We start from the raw sequence: 17,703 nt of genomic DNA on the forward strand, positions 1-17,703 counted from the left end.
TGGTCAGGGCAGAGTGAAGTGGAGATGGCATCCTCAGTTGTCTTGTTGGTGCGATAGGCAAATTGATGAGTGATGGGTGATGGGCAAACAGGATTTCAAATGTGGTAGAGCCAGTCTCTCAAAACACTTTGCAATGATGGGGGTGAGTGGAACTGGATGAAAGTTGTTCAGGCTCATGGCAGTGGAATGCTTCAGCACTGGCAAAATGGTGGCAATCTTGAAACTTGTGGGGACAACTGTCTAGGACAGGGACAGATTGAAAATATCCATAAAGATCCTGGCCATCTGTCCTGCACAAACTCTGAGCACACAGCCAGGTATACCATCTGGAACAGCTGCCTTCCATACATTCACCCAACTCAGGATGGCACAAACATCTGAGGTGGAAAGTGAGAGAGGCAGTTCACCAGATGGAAGATCCACTTTGAGGGTGACCTCCTTGTTCCCTCGATCAAAGTGAGCATAGAAGTAATATATATCAATGATCTTGATGATACTGTGGTAAATTGGATCAACAAGTTTGCAGATGACACTAAGATTGGAGGCACTGTGAAGAAGGTTTTCAAAGCTTACAGAGGGATCTGGACCAGCTGAAAAAAATGGCAGATGGAATTTAATGCAGACAAGTGTGAGGTGTTGCATTTTGGAAGGACAAACCTTGGCAGGATGTCAAGGACATACACGATAAATGGTAGGGCACTGAGGAGTGTGGTAGAACAGAGGGATATGTTACATAATTCTCTGAAAGTCATGCCACAGGTGGATAGGATTGTAAAGAGAGCTTATGGCATATTGGCCTTCATAAATCAAAGTAATGAGTAAAGGAGTTGGGATGTTATGGTAAAGTTGTATAAGTCATTGGTGAGTCCAAATTTTGAGAATTGTGTGCAGTTTTTGTCACCTAACTACAGGAAAAATATTAATAAGATAGAAAGAGTGGAGAGAAGATTTACTAGGATGTTGCCTGGATATCAGGAACTGAGTTACAGGGAAAGGTTAAACAGGTTAGGACTTCATTCCTTCATTCAGAATGAGTGGAGATTTGATAGAGGTATTTAAAATTATGAGAGGAATAGACAGAGTAAATGTAGATGGGCATTTTCCACTGAGGTGAGATACAAACCAAAGGACATGGGTTAAGAGTGAACTAGGAAAATTTTAGGGGGAACTTCTTCATACAGAGAGTGGTGGGAGGGTGGAACGAGCTGCCAGCTGAGGTGGTAAATTCAGGCTGAATTTTAACATTTGAGAAGAATTTGGACAGGTACATGGATAGGAGTGATATGGAGGGATATGGACGAGGTCTAGGTGGGACTAAGCAAAAATAAATGCTTCGGTACAGACTAGAAGGGCAGAAGGGGCCTGTTTCTGTGCTGTAGTGTTCTATGGTTCTATATTCTATTCATCTACATATGAATGCCAAAATTGCACTCATTTTCTTCACCATTGACTCAGCCTAGAGGTTAACCTGTATGGTATCCTGCACGAGGTCTCCCAAGTCCCTTTACATCTCCAAATTTTGAATGATCTCCCCATCCAAATAATATTCTGCCATTTTATTCCTTTAACTAAAATGAATGACCATACACTTTCAAACATTGTATATCATTTGCCACTTCTTTTCCCATTCTCCTTATCTAGCTCTTTCTCTGCAGCCTTTCCTATTCCTCATCACTACTTCCCCCTCCAGCTATCTTTGTATCATCTGCAAATTTAGTCACAAAGCCATTTAATCTGCAATCCAAATCATTAACATACAATGTAAATAAAAATGGCCCCAATATTAACCCTATTGGTACACTACTGTATCCAGTAGCCAACCAGAATAGGATGCCTTTATTCCAACTCTCTATGTTTCCTGCCGATAAGCCAATCCTCTTCCCATGCTAGTATCTTTTCTGTAATTCCATGGGCTCTCATTTTGTGAAGCAGCCTCATGTGCACCACCTTGTCAAAGACCTTTTGGAAATCTAAATATAGAGCATCCACTGGATGCCTTTTGTCTAACCTGCTTGAGACATTGGAGAGTTCAAGCCTGATGTTCCAGACTGAGTGCAGGTGGTTGGTGAAGCATTTGGTCTCACTGATGAAGAGGAGACCACAGTGAGAACACCAAATTGAGTTGGACAAAATGCATGGGAAATTGCCTCATCTGGAAGATCTGATTTTGGCTCCGGATGAATGTGAGGGGGGAATGGTAAGGGCAGGGTTTGCATCTACTGCAATTACAGTGGAAAGTGCCTAAGGGTGTGGAAGGAGGGTGTGCCTTTCTATCATTGTACAGGGCTTTGGTGAGACTGAACCTTATGTGCAATTTTAAATTTAGATGTATAGCAGAGTAACAGGCCCTTCTAACCATGAGCCTGTGTCACCCAAATATCCCAAATTTTTGGACTCCTTATCAGAGTAAAAATGTTCTTGCTTTGAAAGTTTAGGGAATTTTCACCAGAAGGATTCCAGAGATGGCAAGATGAATGTAAAAAGAGAGATGGAGTCGATTTGGCTAATATTCTTTGGAGCTTCAAAGAATGAGGATTTTTTTGACATATTGGATATATTAGATACAGGAGGGATGTTCCCAATGGCAGGAGAGTCTAGGACCAGGGCTCACAGTATAAAGATAAGAGATAAGCTATTTAAAACTGGGATGAGGAGAAATTTCTTATCCCAAAAAATGGTGAACCTGTGGAATTCTCAATCACACAAAGTAGTTGATCCCAAATTATGAAATACTTTCAAGATGAAGTTAAATACAGTATTTTTTTAGGACTAGTGGTAAAAGCGTATGCAGAAATGTAGCTGGAACAGGGGACTGAATGTGGATGATCAGCCAACATCAAATTGACTTGGAGCAAGTTGAAAGGGTTACTCCTAGTTCTATTTTCTCTGTTTCTGTATCACACACAGAACATCTGGCAAGATGCCAGTGAAGTACAACTTAGTTTTAAACATCCTAAAGACATTTTTCTGCATCTCTGTTTTAAATTGATGCATTTTTATCCTGAAGTTATGCCCTTTTGACCTTGAATTCCCTTCTATGGGAGAAAAATCCTTGCCACATTTACTCCATCCAGGCCTTTCAGCAATACCTCTATGAAGTCACTCCTCATCCTTCTGTACTCCAATGAGTACAGTCCAAGAGTCATCAATTGTTCTTCATATGTTAACCCTTTTGCTTCTGGTATCATTATAGTAAATCTTCTCTGAAACATCTCTAATGCCAGGATGTCTTTTCTCAAATAAGGTGCCCAAAACTGTACACAGTACTCCAAGTGTTGTCTCACCAGTGCTTTATAAAGCCTCAACATTACATCTCGGCTCTTATTTGCTATGCCTCTAGAAATAAATGCCAACATTACATAGACCTTCTTCACAACCGACACAACCTGAAGGTCAACCTTTAGGTAGGGTATCCTGCATGAGGACTCCCAAGTCCCTTCACACCTTGGAATTTTGAATTTTCTCCCCATCTACATAATAGTCTGCCTCCTATTTCTTCTACCAAAGTGCATGACCATACACTTTCTAACATTGTTTTTCATCCGCCACCTCTTTAACCATTCTCCTAATCTACCTGTTTCTCTGCAGCCTTCACATCCTCAGCACCACCCACCCTAAAATATCATCTGCAAACCTAGCCACAAAACCATCTAAATAATTTATATACAATGTTAAAAGAAGCAGTCCCAACCCCAATGGAACACCACTGGTAACCGGTAGCCAACCAGAATAGGATCCCTTTATTCCTACTCTCTCTTTCCTGCCAATCAGACAATGCTCTACCAATGCTAGTATCCTTCCTGTAATTCCATAGGCTCTCATCTTGTCAAACATAAAGAAAATATTGTTGCAAAAAGACTAATGAATGTCTATTCTTAACACTGCAGAAAACAGAGGCCCTCAGGTAAGGGAAGAAAATATTTAAAGATGGAGTGATTTGTTAGTTGGATCAACAGAACATTTGAAGATTCTTTGGAATGCCTAATTGTGCTTCCATTTTAATCCAGGTGTTAGTGATTGATTAGTTAAAGACAGTCGCCTTTGGAGATACCTTGTCTGCATGTTTCCAAGATCATGTTCTTGACAATGGAGAAAGCATATATTACAGAATGAAAAGAGATGGTAGCAGAGCACATGGAGTTCATTTCTGCGGAGCTCTTCATTCTTCTTGTGCTCATGCTGTTAAGATGGGTAAAAGTTGTAAAAGGTTTCCACAAAAACCTGTCCCCTACCCCATTGAGAAGGAGAGGCAGAGATGGCAACACAACAAAAGATGACCACAGCAGTGAACCAGCAAAGGACTCAGCGGCTGAAGGATCCTACAGTCTGACGACCTTTGGCGGCGGACCAGCAAGGGGCTCAGCAGCTGAGAGACCCACAATGTCTGTTGGAGGACCTGCAAGTTGGGCTGCTGGAGACTGGCTCATGGGAACCATGTATTGGAGCTGGGATTCGAGGGGGGCTGTGGAGGTTGCGTTGGAGGTTTGGATCTGGAGCTTGGGTTGCTGATGGGCTGAACCGAAGTCCTGCGGCTGCGGAGGCTGCAGGGGCACTGGAGGCCAGTCGAAGGACACCCAGTTTCTGAAAGGACATTCTTTTACTTTCTCCTTCGTGTAAGGGGGCGCCGGGCGACTCGAGTGACAACTCTTTGTTTGCCTTAAGGCAGGCAGAAGGCAATTTCGTGTAATATTACGTTCTGTACTATTACATGACAATAAAAGAATTGAACCTGCTGAGTATTTCCAGCATCTGTATTTTTTTAATCTTTGCTATTATATTTAATACATTTATAGTGTTGTAGAAACAGTTCAGATCAACCCACGGCCCTCTGCCAAGGAAAAGCAGATTGCACTCTCCTTCAAGAAAACTGCAAAATGACTGTAACTATTTGCCGGGGCGGCTACCTTGGCCCCGCCTGCACCGTGATGTCAGGACGCAGTGCAGTGAAAAATGACGCTCTGAGGTTGAAAAAAGAAAGTTGGTAGCGTTTGGAAGTTGCGGCCAATTCGTGGTCTTGGAACCCAGCCGGTTGCTGGGGTCGCCCTCATGATTTGCGTGCTTCTAGTGGCTGGACATGGGACGTTGCTGGAGAGCGAGATCAAGGTGAATAACTCGCTTTAATGAACATTACAGTGGTCTTTTGAAAGCATTAATAATTCTCTAAAAGACCCTCAATTTGTGCCGGTCCGTTTCAGTCAAACGTCCTTCGGGAGTGAACCAAGTGATTGTAAGTACATGAAGAGCCTTGGAGATACCGGACGCGAGGCTCGAGAATGCGTTACTTCGTCGCCTGTGTTGAACCACGCTTCTTCGACATGTGTCCACGCACACTTGCCCCTGTCTCATTTGAGGCCTCGGAGGAGGAGCTTGACCCTTGAAGATTCTGCAATACTATTTCCAACAAAAAAACCCCCGTGGAAAATGAATGCACAATGATGCTGCAAATAATTTCGGGGGTTTGCGGCCAAGTTCAACGTCCAACAGAGGAGGTGGCATCGAGAAGTTCGTCAACATAGTTATCATTCTCAAATTAAAAGCAATAAATGGCGAAACTTTCATTCCCCTGCACCTCTTATCATTGGACACTCCCATCCCGTACCGGGTGAAGGTTCAATGACAGCCCACTCTCCAGAGAGGAGAGTGCTCGGGGCGCCCCGAAACGATTTCCAATGTGGATCATGTTAGTTGCGATAGACCATTGCGAATACGAGCACCTCCACATTCTCCATTATTAACCTGCACGATCTTGATAGATTCAGACCCAATAAGTGGGATAAAGTTCCTCCCGTCAGCTGTCCCGAGATTGATTTAATGTGATGGATAACAGACCTTTGGGACCTTTTGTTGTGGAAAATAATTTTGACCGAAACTCATAAACTTTTAAGGTCAACCAAAGCTTTCTAAAAAAAAAATACCTGAATGGAGGGAAACATTATCTCCAGCCACAGGCTCTTGGGAAAGAGTTGGGTGATGGGACACCCTGGATCAGAGTACAAAGTAGGCATGGGGCAATGACCCAAGTGACACTCCCTGTACTGGTTGTGTCATTGTTCAGATCTTGTTTCTACCTTTAATTCTCAGAGGCCCTAATATTTGTGATTTCCTTCCTAGTCTCTGCAGCTATGTTATGCTCAAATTGGGTTAAAATCTATGACCGAGCCTTGCCAGAACCAAGTGATCCATACCCTTATTTTTGTTTGTTCAGTTTAGCTAATCTGAAAGTGAGTATAAAAGTACAGTAATATTCCATACATCACTGATATTGTAACTGGAAATGTATGTGACCTTTGTTCTAATGCAGCCATTCTCAATCAAAGTTTATGGGCCCACTCTTCCCTGCGAAGCAGTCAAATTTAGTTCGTTTGTTCCGTACTTTTACCGACTACATAAAAAAATGAAAAAAATTATGATTTCAGTTTGTGCCTCCCCCCCTCCCTTAAATATGCTGTGGCCCCCAGGGGGCCCATATGAATCCATTGATTCATATTGATCCAATAGATTCACTGGCGATGGAAATAACAAAGGTCAAATCTTGGTGATCATTATCAGGATGGTAGAAATAAACTGGTTATTTTTGTGCAGGTGATGCAAAGCTGTTTGAAAATTGTCCAGTGGTCTTGAGTCTGTCAATTCAATTTCTTGTGTATTCCTTATTCTCATGTTAGCATGTAGCTGGAGTGTAGCAGACTATCAGGAATTGTATCACATTGCTACATTCTGGTTACAGAATTGAGGTGGCAAGTGAGACTTTTAGTTTAACTCTTGGGAAGTCGAAGTTAGAAAACTGTATCAATATCAGTTCTCATACCTGAAACAATTTTATTTGTAAATGTATCACAACACCTCAAAATCAATTTTATAACATTTTTAGCAGTGCTTATCTTGTGGAACAACTTCTTTCGCCCTCCATAAAGTCATCCACTCCATGCCCAAATAATGACTGCTGGCAAACTGTCCTGCTCCATGTGTTTTCTCACTCCGATGTAGCTGCAAGGGGAATAAAGGAGAGTTAGAAACACAACCAGTTTATGACTATCTTATTGAGAATACCGCCCTTTAATCATTAAGTAATGATGGAAATGCAGCAACCAATTTGTATCCAGCAAACTGTCACAAAGTGCAATGTGATGACTAGCTAATCTGATTTTTTTTTAATATATAGTGTTAGTTAAATATTAGAATTAATTAAACAGAATAATCATCTTGTTCTTCAACAAACATAATTAAAATAGACAATCTTATCACTGTTATTTGTGGTTGCTGCTTGTGTATGTTACTTGCTGCATGACCAAGTTCAAAATGCACTTGACTCAAAGGGCTTTAAGATTGAAAGGTGCTACATAAATATAAGACCTTTGATTAAATATGGAGTTCTCAATCCCCCGTATCTTTGTCTTACACCAGGGGTGGCCAAACTTTTTTGATTGTAGGCCTCAGACAGAAAAATGTAAGGAGTTGTGGGCCAAATAATATTAAGCTTGGCAGTTTTCAACCAGTTGCACTGCAAAAAAAGCAGTGTTTTCAGACCAGAAAACCCTTGTGCTATTGAAAATTAATTTTCTATCAAAATAACTATACAACACTACTGAACAGTTTAACTGTTGACATTATAATAGTTTATTGATGTGCCCACATATTACAATATCTGCATCTAAATTTAATTTAAATGAATACAATAAAACTCTAAAACTCTCATTCAAAAATCATTGCAACATAAGAATGGGAGAAAAGATCAAGAAAGCGACAAGGCAGCCTCCACAACTCTCAATGAATAGTTTATGCCCAAGTTTTCAGGCATATGGATGAAAGAAAAATAGAGGGTTATGAGTGATGAAGGGTTGAGAATTTTTGTTTTGATAGGATTATGTCTGCCAGCACAATGTCGATGGCTGAAGGGCCTGTACTGTGCTGTTATGTTCTAAGTGTCTACCTTAATGATTACGTGTAAATCTGTAGATAAGCTTTTAAAGTTAACAGATTCCTTGCTAATCAAACAAACACACTTCCTCTTGAATTCTGTGAAAAAGTATTAATTTTCCCACTCTCTCTGAAATTTTTGGCACCTCTTGTTATTTTCTGTCTTTTCACTTCTGGCACGTTTAATCAACTGAGGTAAACATTTTCATCGCTGAATAACATTGCAATGGTTGGTCCAGTAGTTTTTCCAAATGGCAGTGACATCCAGTTTTGAAAGTAAGAACTGCAATGTACATACAGTACAATTTATTGTTACAGACTATGTTCTATCAGGCCATATTACACTTGTTTTTTTAAATTCAACCTGGTCCACTTACAAATGGACAATGGGCTGCTGTTGGCCTGGGGGCCATATTTTGGTCACCCCTGTTTTTAATAGCACATGGTCTTAGGATTGGAGAGGCAGAGCAGCATGGTTAGTGAAGAATTTAGCACAATACGGTTACCGTGCCAGTGATTGGGACCACGGTTCAAATCATGCACTGTCTGTAAGGAGTTTGTACTCCCCGTGCCTGCATGGGTTTGTGCGGGGGCTCCTGTTTCCTCCCACTCTTCAAAATATACCGCTGGGTTGTAGGTCAATTGCGTGTAATTGGGCAGCATGGGCTCGTGGGCCAAAAGGGCCTGTTGCCATGCTGTATGTTTGTATAGCTTAATTCTCCTCTGGTTTGTAGATGGCTCTTGTGCAGCTAGCTCTCTAAGAAGATGGTACACAACGAATGGGGACAATGGCTCAGCTTCTGGAGCCACTGTCTCACAGCATCTGATATCCAGGTTCAATCTTGACCTTGGCTGCTGTCTGTGAGGAGTTTGCATGTTTTCCCTTGGAACAGGTGAGTTTTCTCAGGAAGAATTGGTTTCCTCCCACATCCCAAAGATGTACCAATTGGTAGGTTAATTGATCAATGCAAATTGCAGTGTGTAGGAGAGTGACAGGATCAGGTTGGGAGTTAGAGTGGCCATTCCAAAGGAGGGCATGGTCATAGGTTACCATATATTACCATAAACATATACACTCGCACTAGAGTGGCCATTGTTGAGAATTTGAGGAAAATTTAAAAAAATGTAATTAATGTACGATTAATTTGCATGGAATATCTGGGCTGAAAGGCCTGATTCCAAGCTATGAGTGAAATGTAGACTCTTACACAGATGGGGCAGATAGTGGCTGATGGGCTATTTCATTTGGGTATGTGTTTTATGAGGTTTTCCATTCATTCTACTGCTTACGTAGAGCCTCTGGGTGTTCCTGATGCATGCAGTCAAGCTGTTAATATAATTTCAAATGACCATTCTCTATTTTGAATATTCATGACCTCAAGATTCCTGGTGCATTTCCTTAGCATGTCTTTGAAGACATTCTTGAACATTTCCTCTGTCAGCCTAATAATCATTCCCATGATAGAGTTTGAAATAGAATTGTCTGTTTCAGGAGTCTAGTATCAGGTGTATGAATGATGTAGTGTGCCCAGTGAAGCTAATTATATGCAATTCTGGCTTCGATACAGGAGATGGTGACTTGGGAGAGGACACTAATGTTGGTTAGCTCATATTTCCAATGAATGAAATAATTTTTCAGAGACTTTAGTGGTGATATCCGTTTAGTGCCTTGAATGCCTGCTGTAGATTGTCCATGTCACAGAAGCATATAGAAGGACAGAGATCACTGCCTGCCGAGTTTTGTGCCCAGTCTTTACCTTCAAATCCTCTTTTCCTCAAATGCATAGTGTTTTATCTTTGTTGTTTGCCTTTGCCAAAAAGTGGTGTGCAAAATATGCAAAATGGTCCACAATTTCGGGAGTTTACTGTGAATATTTATTTTCAGAGGATAGTGTGTTTTAGTAGGGTGGGTTGGTAGAGGAGCCTTGTTTTGTGGATGTTGGGTGGATAGACTATCTTCTTGTATGCTTTAGTAAAGTATCGGCAACGTCTCTATCCTTGTCCTCCAAACAAACACAAACCCCAGTGTCATCTGCATACCACAGCTTGACCACAGAGATTTGGGTAATCTTTGTTCTGGAATGTCATTTCAGGTTGGCTCCATTCCTATGAGTAGTTTGTTGGAGGTGAGAAAGAACATTATGGCAAGAAAGATTACGCCAACACTTTTGTCACACTGCTTTCCATATAGATTAGTTCCATTGTAGACGTCTTGGTCAATAGCACTGCTAACACTCATACCAGTAAACAAGGAGCATATGTCAGCTGGGCTGCTGAGCTATTATTTGCATTTTATTTTTCAGAATGAAGCAACTGGCCTGTATTCTCATTTGGAGGGAATCCCAAAGGCGTTGCTACCTGGAGTTGGTGGGAAAAAAATCCTGGACTTCTGGTGGGAAGTTGTGAATTTGTGAGTGCATTATTATTCCTGCTTCTACCAATAAGAGCTGTAATTTTGTTGATTTTTAAACTTCACATCGTGTCTCAATAAGATATTTGAGCAAAGGTAAGTACCTCTAGGAAATGATTTGAAAGGAGTCAGTTGTGACCCAGAGGTTGAGAAGATGAGGTAAACTATTCTCATAAAAGCTTTCAGTGACAGAATGAATGAGTCTGGTCAGGGACATCAGACTGAACAGTGGATGACTGCAGGGCAATCTGTAGGTTTTATCGAGGGCAATATGACAAGAACCATAGTAATCCGATGATTTGGTTTGCCTTCTGTGACTGATTAGCCATCTCTCTCACCTCTGAGACAGGTGTTTACTTTTTTTGATGATTACCAGAAATTTGATGTAAAATCTAGGACTATTACACAGTGCCCTTAAAATGACAATTTTCAGATGTGGCGCTGTTTCGAAGAAGAATGCTCCCTGATTTCATGACTCATATTTGTGCTCCAAATTACATCTTCAAATCGTGTACCTGTTGCTTTGGTGAGATCTTTCTGTGTGGAAGCTAGCTGGTATGTTTTCCACACTAAAGTAGCAACTACATTTCAAAAGGTTTTGATCAAGCTTTGAAAGCTTTTAAGCAAAGTCATTCTTTTCATTTACCTCATCTATGAAGCTGGTTTTACTTTGCATGCATAATATATTTTCTTTGTTCTCTTTGTAGGCGCCATCTCTTCAGTGAAGTCTACCTCGTCACTAATGCAGACAAGTGAGTAGGATTTGCTGCTTAGATTATTGGTGAAATTGGTGAAAAATCAAGATAAGTGAAATTCTGCTCATGTTGTAAATCTGAAAGCAGAAAGTACTGGGAAGCATTGGGTGGGGAAGTGGGGGGGGGGGAGGGTATCAGGCAGCATATGCGGGCAGAGTAAAATGGGCTTGCGTCAATGAATGGGAGATGAATGGTTTTAGGCAAGTGTAGAATCAGGGAGAAGAGGCATTAGAAAGCAATAAAATGGAGATGTCTGTGGCAAGCTAAGTAAATGGCTGGAATCTACCTGTTCCAAATGTTTCAGATGACCAGAAAAGAGTGAACTGGAATTTTAATTATGGTTCTATTTGGCATTTTATTTCCTGGAATATGGGTTTTTCTGGCAGGATCACCATTCATGTTTATTTTTAATTGCCATTGAGAACCTGTTGGAACTTCTGCAGTCCCAATTGTTAAGGAACTTCCACAGTCCCAATTGTTAAGGAACTTCCATTGCACTATAAGGAAGGGCATTCCAATATTTAAACCCAGCACCAATGAAGGAATGGTTGCCTCCTCATGTTTTCTTGTTTGTGGCCATGGGCTTGTCATATGCTGGTGAAAAAGTTTAGACCCATTACTGCAGTGCATTATGTGGTTGGAAAGCCACAGGATGCCAGGGTTACTGTATACGCCAACGTATAAGACTGTCCTGTTAAAATTGTCACCCCAAAACCAAGGATCATCATATATGCCAAGTATAAAATCCGAACCTTAACAGCAAAGTCTCAGTGCTCCCTCACTCCATGTTTCAATGACAGGATGTATGGTACTTTTAATGATAATGAGTTTAATGATATATGAATTGTGCAATGTACATGTGCACCGAAATATTAATTGCTGCAGGCAAACAGGTACTTTGTTTAAAAAGAACACTACCATAGTATTCATTTAATTAAACTAAAAAGAGATAACAAATAGTCACAGTTACAATAGTTTTGCCTGGGTTGGTGCTGAGTTTCTGGAATGTTAGTGCTGTATTCCATCACATTGTGGCTTGTAGTCAATGGAAGGGCAAAGAACTCCCCCTTCCCCCAGGAGGGAGGCAGCCTGATCCATATTTAATGTTAAATAATAGTCACAATACAGACAGTGGGTAGATCTAATATCGAATAACTTGAAGTAGATTAAATAGGAGGGAAAGCTTGGTTGGGTGCAGTGAAGTTGAAATGTGCTCCCTCACTAACTAACTTTGGAATTAATTGTTGCTATTTCATCGTTAGATACAAATACTATGAACGATGGGCAACTGCCAGTGACTTCCCAGCAGAAAACATTATTAATGATGGTTCGACCACTAGTGAAACACAATTGGGTGCCGTGGCTGACTTTGAGCTGGTTGTCAGGAGCAAGAAGTTCAATGAAGATGTCATGGTGGTATGTCTTGCTTAGTCATTAACTGTTTGAGGACATGCATGCATCCTTGCAGTGCTGTCTCATTGTATGTTTTGTATTTCCAGGTTGCCGGCGATATGCTGTGTGAAGATCTGAATTTTGATATTGCTGAGGTCCTCAAATTCTTCAAATTTAAGGTTAGGCCCTTGTTTAATTAGTCCAAAAATTCTATTGTCAGAGCTTCAAGGGGAAGTGTGTTGGAAATGTAGTTAGTTGCTGGAAGAACTTTCAACTGTTTAGAGATCTGTTATCACTGGAAAGGCCAGTATTATTGGTCATCACTAACTGTTCTTGAACCAGTGCAGTCTTTCTAGCAGAGGAAATCCCACAGTACTATAGGGAAGGAGGTTCCAGGATTAAGATCCAGGAATGATGAAAGAGCGGTGATAGCTTCCAATTCAAGACAATGGAGTCTTGTGGAAAGCCTGGAGGTCATATGTTTCCATGTGTCTGCTTTCTTCTTTGTGGGAAAGGTTGGGGGTTTTGGTGTAGCTTTTGGAAAAGCCAGCTGAATAACTGCATTATATTTTGGAAATTATACCCTCCGTAGCTACTATTCATTGGTGGAGGAGACTGATGTGTTCAAAATGGTTGACAGGAAATAAATCCAGTGTGCTGTTTCCTCACAGAGAGACAAATACATGGAAACAAGATTTCAGCCCTTGAATACATTTCAACCACTTATCATCCAGTTTTATACTAATACTACCCTAACCCCACATTCCAACATTGCCATTAGTTTTCTCCCAAAGTCTATCACTTATCAACAAAACTTAGGGGGTAACCGGAACACTAGGAGGAATCCCTAAGGAGAATGCTCCAACTCTGCACGGACAGCGTGGAGGTCAAAATTAAAACCTGTTCTCGTGAGCTGCGAGTCAGTAATTCTACTAGCTGTACTGCTGTGCCATCCTTTCGACCTGTAGGGTGCTGAACTTCTTGAGTTGTTGGAGCTGTGTTTTTCCAGACATTTGGAGAGTATTTCATCACACTGCCTTGTAGCAGTGTTAGAGGGTCACAACAGACTCTCAAGCAATAGAAACTAATAATTAGGATTTGCCAGGGATAACCATGATGCTTCTGTGTTGGCTGACAGAAGGGTGAGCTGGCTATTTACTACGAGATGGAAGAAGGAGAAAAGACAGAGTCCAGAGGAATAGTCGAAGTGTGCCCCCATACTCACAGGTAGGTTCCTGGTTGGAAAGGGTGAAAGATTGTGCTGTTATTTGCAATCATGCAACCATGGAAAGTGCAGAATCAAACATTCCAATCTGCCTGTCATGCTTTTGCTCATGCTTTGACAGGCAGTTTATCTCCTTCAAGTATTTATTGAGTTTGCTTTTGAATGACCCTTTTGAATAGGACCTCTTTCCTCTGCCCTTACAGATAACATGTTGCAGATTCTCTGCATAGCAGAAATTCCCCTCTCTGTTGTCAGCCCTTTTGCTAATTACCTTGAAATTTGAGTCCTCTGGTTACTGGGCTCTCAGACACTGAGCAACATTTCTTCTCCCTTTTTTCATCAAAATCATACTTGGTTTTATTTATAACTATTATTGTACTAAAATGCCTCTAAAATAGCTTGTCAAAAAGATCAATACTGAGCCACATAAGGGGCTAATAGGTTGGATAATTGAATGTTTGATGGAAGATGTAGATTCAGAGAATAAAAGCAGTGAGGCTTAGATGAGGGATGAAACTTAGGGAGGAAATACCGCAGCCTATGTTTAAATCAGCTTAATTCTTCCTCATCAGTTACTGAGTGAAATCAATGTGGAGTGGTCCAAATTGGAGGAGTGCAGAGATCTTGGAAGGTAATAAGACTGTAAAGGTACAGCGAATAGCAGAAGTAAGGCTAAAAAAGATTAGAAAATAACTCTATCCAGTGGAATGGAAGTTGCCAAAAATCTTACCACAGAAATATCCATTGTTGTATATTTTTCCAGTTCATCCAGTTTATATAAACCATAATATTAACAATTGATTATATATTATGTGTATTCCCATCTAGGTGTCTAATAAAAGTATGAAGAAATAGTTTTAACCACCTTATGGATAGATGATAGATATCTCTGATTTGTCCCATGATGTTTACCAGACACCCTGACCATGGTCTCTGAGCCAGAACAATGGCCCTGGTATTCAGGGAACTTGTGTAACCAGCTCCAACGGCTTCTGCACTGATAAGCAGTGGCCCAACTCATCAGTTTTGTTAATGAGACCACAGAAATGGAATTTCATCAGGTTATACAATATCTAGTCAGTTCTCCATTTTGTAATGTGTCTGTTAAAGTACATTTTCACCTCTACGTTTGTGATGCTGCTTTTGCCCTGGCCACTTTTAATGGGTGAAAAATATATTGTGAGTTGGAGGACTTCTTAGAGTCACAGCCTTATAGCATAGAAACACTCACAGGCCCAGCTTGTCCAGTTTGGATAATGTGCCCTCCTACTGTAGAATCACTTGCCCACATTAGACCCAGACCCCTCTAAGCCTCTCCCATTCATTTGTTATGTTTCTTAAAGGAAGCTAATGAGAAAGCAGCCTCCACCACTTTATCTGGAAGCTTGCCCACCACTATCCCCTCACATCCCTCCTGGATGATTTCAGACCATGTGGTTGAAGTCCCACATACTGATATCATTCCTGTAAATCTCTTCTATCTTTAACATCATTTCTAACCTAGTGAGCAGCATATAATCTAGTGAAATATGTGGAATTCAGAATTGTTTTTTTCAAGGTAGAACCATTATCTGCATGAGGAAAATGGAAGAATTGACTTTAATGGCTGAGGTTTCTCAAACTGTTTAACTACTTAGTAAAGCAGACATCCAAAGATACCATAATTAGTTCTGGATTTGGACTTTGCATATTTAGCTGATGAATCTATCTGGCTTTTAGTCACTGGCTGATGTCCTCTGCGCCCCATTGAGCCTGTGATGTTTAAATGCAAATATAAGAAGGATAAATGAGAGAAAAAAAGGGAAACTATATTCTAAGTTATCAGTAATAAGAAAAATGCTAGGATCAATTATTAAGGAAATAGCAACAGAACACTTGGAAAATAACAATAGGCTTGAACACAAACAACATGGATTTATAAAAGGAAAAGTTGGTCACAACTATTTTTAAGGTTGCTTTTAAGGTTGCATTTAGATAGGGTAAATCAGTGGATAAGGAGTATTTGGACATGCAGGTGGTCTTTGAAAAGATGCCAGAGTCGAGTTATTAAAGTAGAGCAAGTGCAATTGGGATTATACACTGGTATGGATTGATTGTTAGTTAATGAAGTGGGAATAGAGGGGACATGTTTGGGTTGGGCAGCTATAACTTGTGGGGGCCATTAGGATTGGTGCTCAAAGCAATTTTCAGTGTTAGTTGTGAGAAGGATGCAGAAAGGCATCAGGGGATATAGATATACTAAAATGAATGGATGAAGACATGGGAAATGGAATACAATATGGAAAAATGTGAGGGCATCCATTTTGTTAAATGGTGTACTGTGTTTTAATAAGCACATCATGAAAGTTAACATGCAGTACATAAAATGGCAACAATATATTGACATGTAACACAGGAGGATTTGAAGGCAAGAATAAAGTCATGATGATTTATATCTGATGTTCATACATAGAAATTATGTATTTGTGATAGAGTAAGTTGCAATGAAATTTTGCCAGTATAATCCCTGATATGGGGAATTTGTCCATTTGAGCAGATTGGTCCTGTATTAAAAGTTTAAGAGAATGAGAGGTGATCTTATTGAAGCACACAAAATTCTTCTGAAGCTTGGCTGGTTAGATATTGGTCTAATGCAGGGGTGGGTAACTTTTGTTTTAAAACTCGATTTCACTTGAAGTATTCCCTATGCCATAAGGGCTGTGTGCAAGGGATTGGTTAAGGTGGTATATGAGTGGAAAGAAAAAGGTTTGAAAACCACTGTTTTAATCATGCCTAATTGACTCATTATGTGCACGGTTTCATAACCCCAAAGGGAATGGGCCAGTGACAATTTTTCTCAAGCAAAATATTTCAGAAACAATTGGGTCTAGAGCAGTGATTCTCATCCTTCCCTTCCCACTCACATACCACCCTAACCAAACCCTTACTAATCACAGAGGATCGATGGCATAGGGATTACTTAAAATGGTATGCGAGTGGAAATAAAAAGTTTGAAAACCACTAGTTTAGATCTAGGTGTTGTCATTCAGGACTGAGATGATAGAAAGTCCTTCAACCAGTGGATGATGAATATTTAGAGTTCTCTACCTAATAGCGGTGTTGAGGCTTAGACTCTTAGCATTTTAAAGACAGACGTTGATAGATTTTTGGATATTCAGAGAGCCATGGGACAGAGGTAAAAGACGAGCTATGATCTTGTTGAGAGGTGGAGAAGGCACAAGGGTCAATGATTTATTCCTTGTTCATGTGTCCAGACCAAGCAATGAGTCCTCTCCTACTAAAAGCACTTGGGATTCTCTGCTTTCAGAATCACCAAGTTTTCTGAGAAACCCTCTGCAGGAGCCACAGCATCAAGGCTGGCGAGTGTCGTTTTTTACTGTTTCCAGAGGCAGACGTTGCCAACTCTTGGGGAGTATTTAAAGCACTATCTAGAAGTGAAGGATCGAGACCTTGGGAAGTATATGGTGAGAAAATATTTCCACTTTTAAACTCTGAAAACTATCAGCAACGAGCACCATACATATGATGAGGGGATAGTTCGATTAAAACTCAATATTTCGGGTTTTGGAGGTGGATTACATGGGACAATGATGCAAAACTCTTTGCAGGGAGGCTCAGAATCATTTTTAAAAGGCACATACGGTATGTGAAACCCAAAGACCTGAACTTCCAACAGTGCTCTGATGTTGCAGTTGCGATGGGAAATTCATCCACTGAACCTTTACCATATCTTTTCTGGTGCAAGCTCGATGACCCTATTCATTTTAATTGAGCTAAAGCAACACTAAAGGAGACCTTACTGGATTATTCAGGCAATTGTATCATCCCAGCTCCTGAATAAATGCAGAATCTGTTTCACATGAGAGGTAAGTGTGAGTTTTTTGACTTGGGATTTTGGTGTCAATCAAGTGTAATTGTTGATAGCCTTGTGCTGGAGGCCTTATTCTCTTTGGTCTTATCAGATTGTGGTGATCTAAGCCTGTGGTTTGAAATTATGAATGGAC

The 17,703-nt window shown here is 40.5% G+C and overlaps 1 protein-coding gene across 6 annotated transcripts in view; it reads left to right on the forward strand.

Annotated features, from left to right (window-relative positions):
• Window positions 1-4,933: 4,933 nt before the first annotated feature.
• Window positions 4,934-17,703, forward strand: part of gkup (glucuronokinase with putative uridyl pyrophosphorylase) — a 66,423-nt gene continuing 53,653 nt past the window's right edge. For 2 of the 6 annotated variants that reach the window (XM_069894800.1, XM_069894802.1), the window contains exons 1-8: window positions 5,010-5,103; window positions 5,196-5,997; window positions 10,221-10,327; window positions 11,035-11,079; window positions 12,345-12,498; window positions 12,582-12,653; window positions 13,613-13,701; window positions 17,007-17,163. In XM_069894800.1, coding sequence (XP_069750901.1) covers window positions 5,920-5,997; window positions 10,221-10,327; window positions 11,035-11,079; window positions 12,345-12,498; window positions 12,582-12,653; window positions 13,613-13,701; window positions 17,007-17,163 — 702 coding nt within the window. In that variant the 5' untranslated portion in view covers window positions 5,010-5,103; window positions 5,196-5,919. Of the gene's footprint in view, window positions 5,104-5,195; window positions 5,998-8,765; window positions 8,811-10,220; window positions 10,328-11,034; window positions 11,080-12,344; window positions 12,499-12,581; window positions 12,654-13,612; window positions 13,702-17,006; window positions 17,164-17,703 lie in introns of those variants that run through there. The other 4 variants (XM_069894797.1, XM_069894799.1, XM_069894798.1 and 1 more) reach the window with 3 other exon arrangements.

Source organism: Narcine bancroftii, chromosome 8, assembly GCF_036971445.1.
Source record: "Narcine bancroftii isolate sNarBan1 chromosome 8, sNarBan1.hap1, whole genome shotgun sequence".
In the NCBI taxonomy this organism is placed as follows: domain Eukaryota; kingdom Metazoa; phylum Chordata; class Chondrichthyes; order Torpediniformes; family Narcinidae; genus Narcine; species Narcine bancroftii.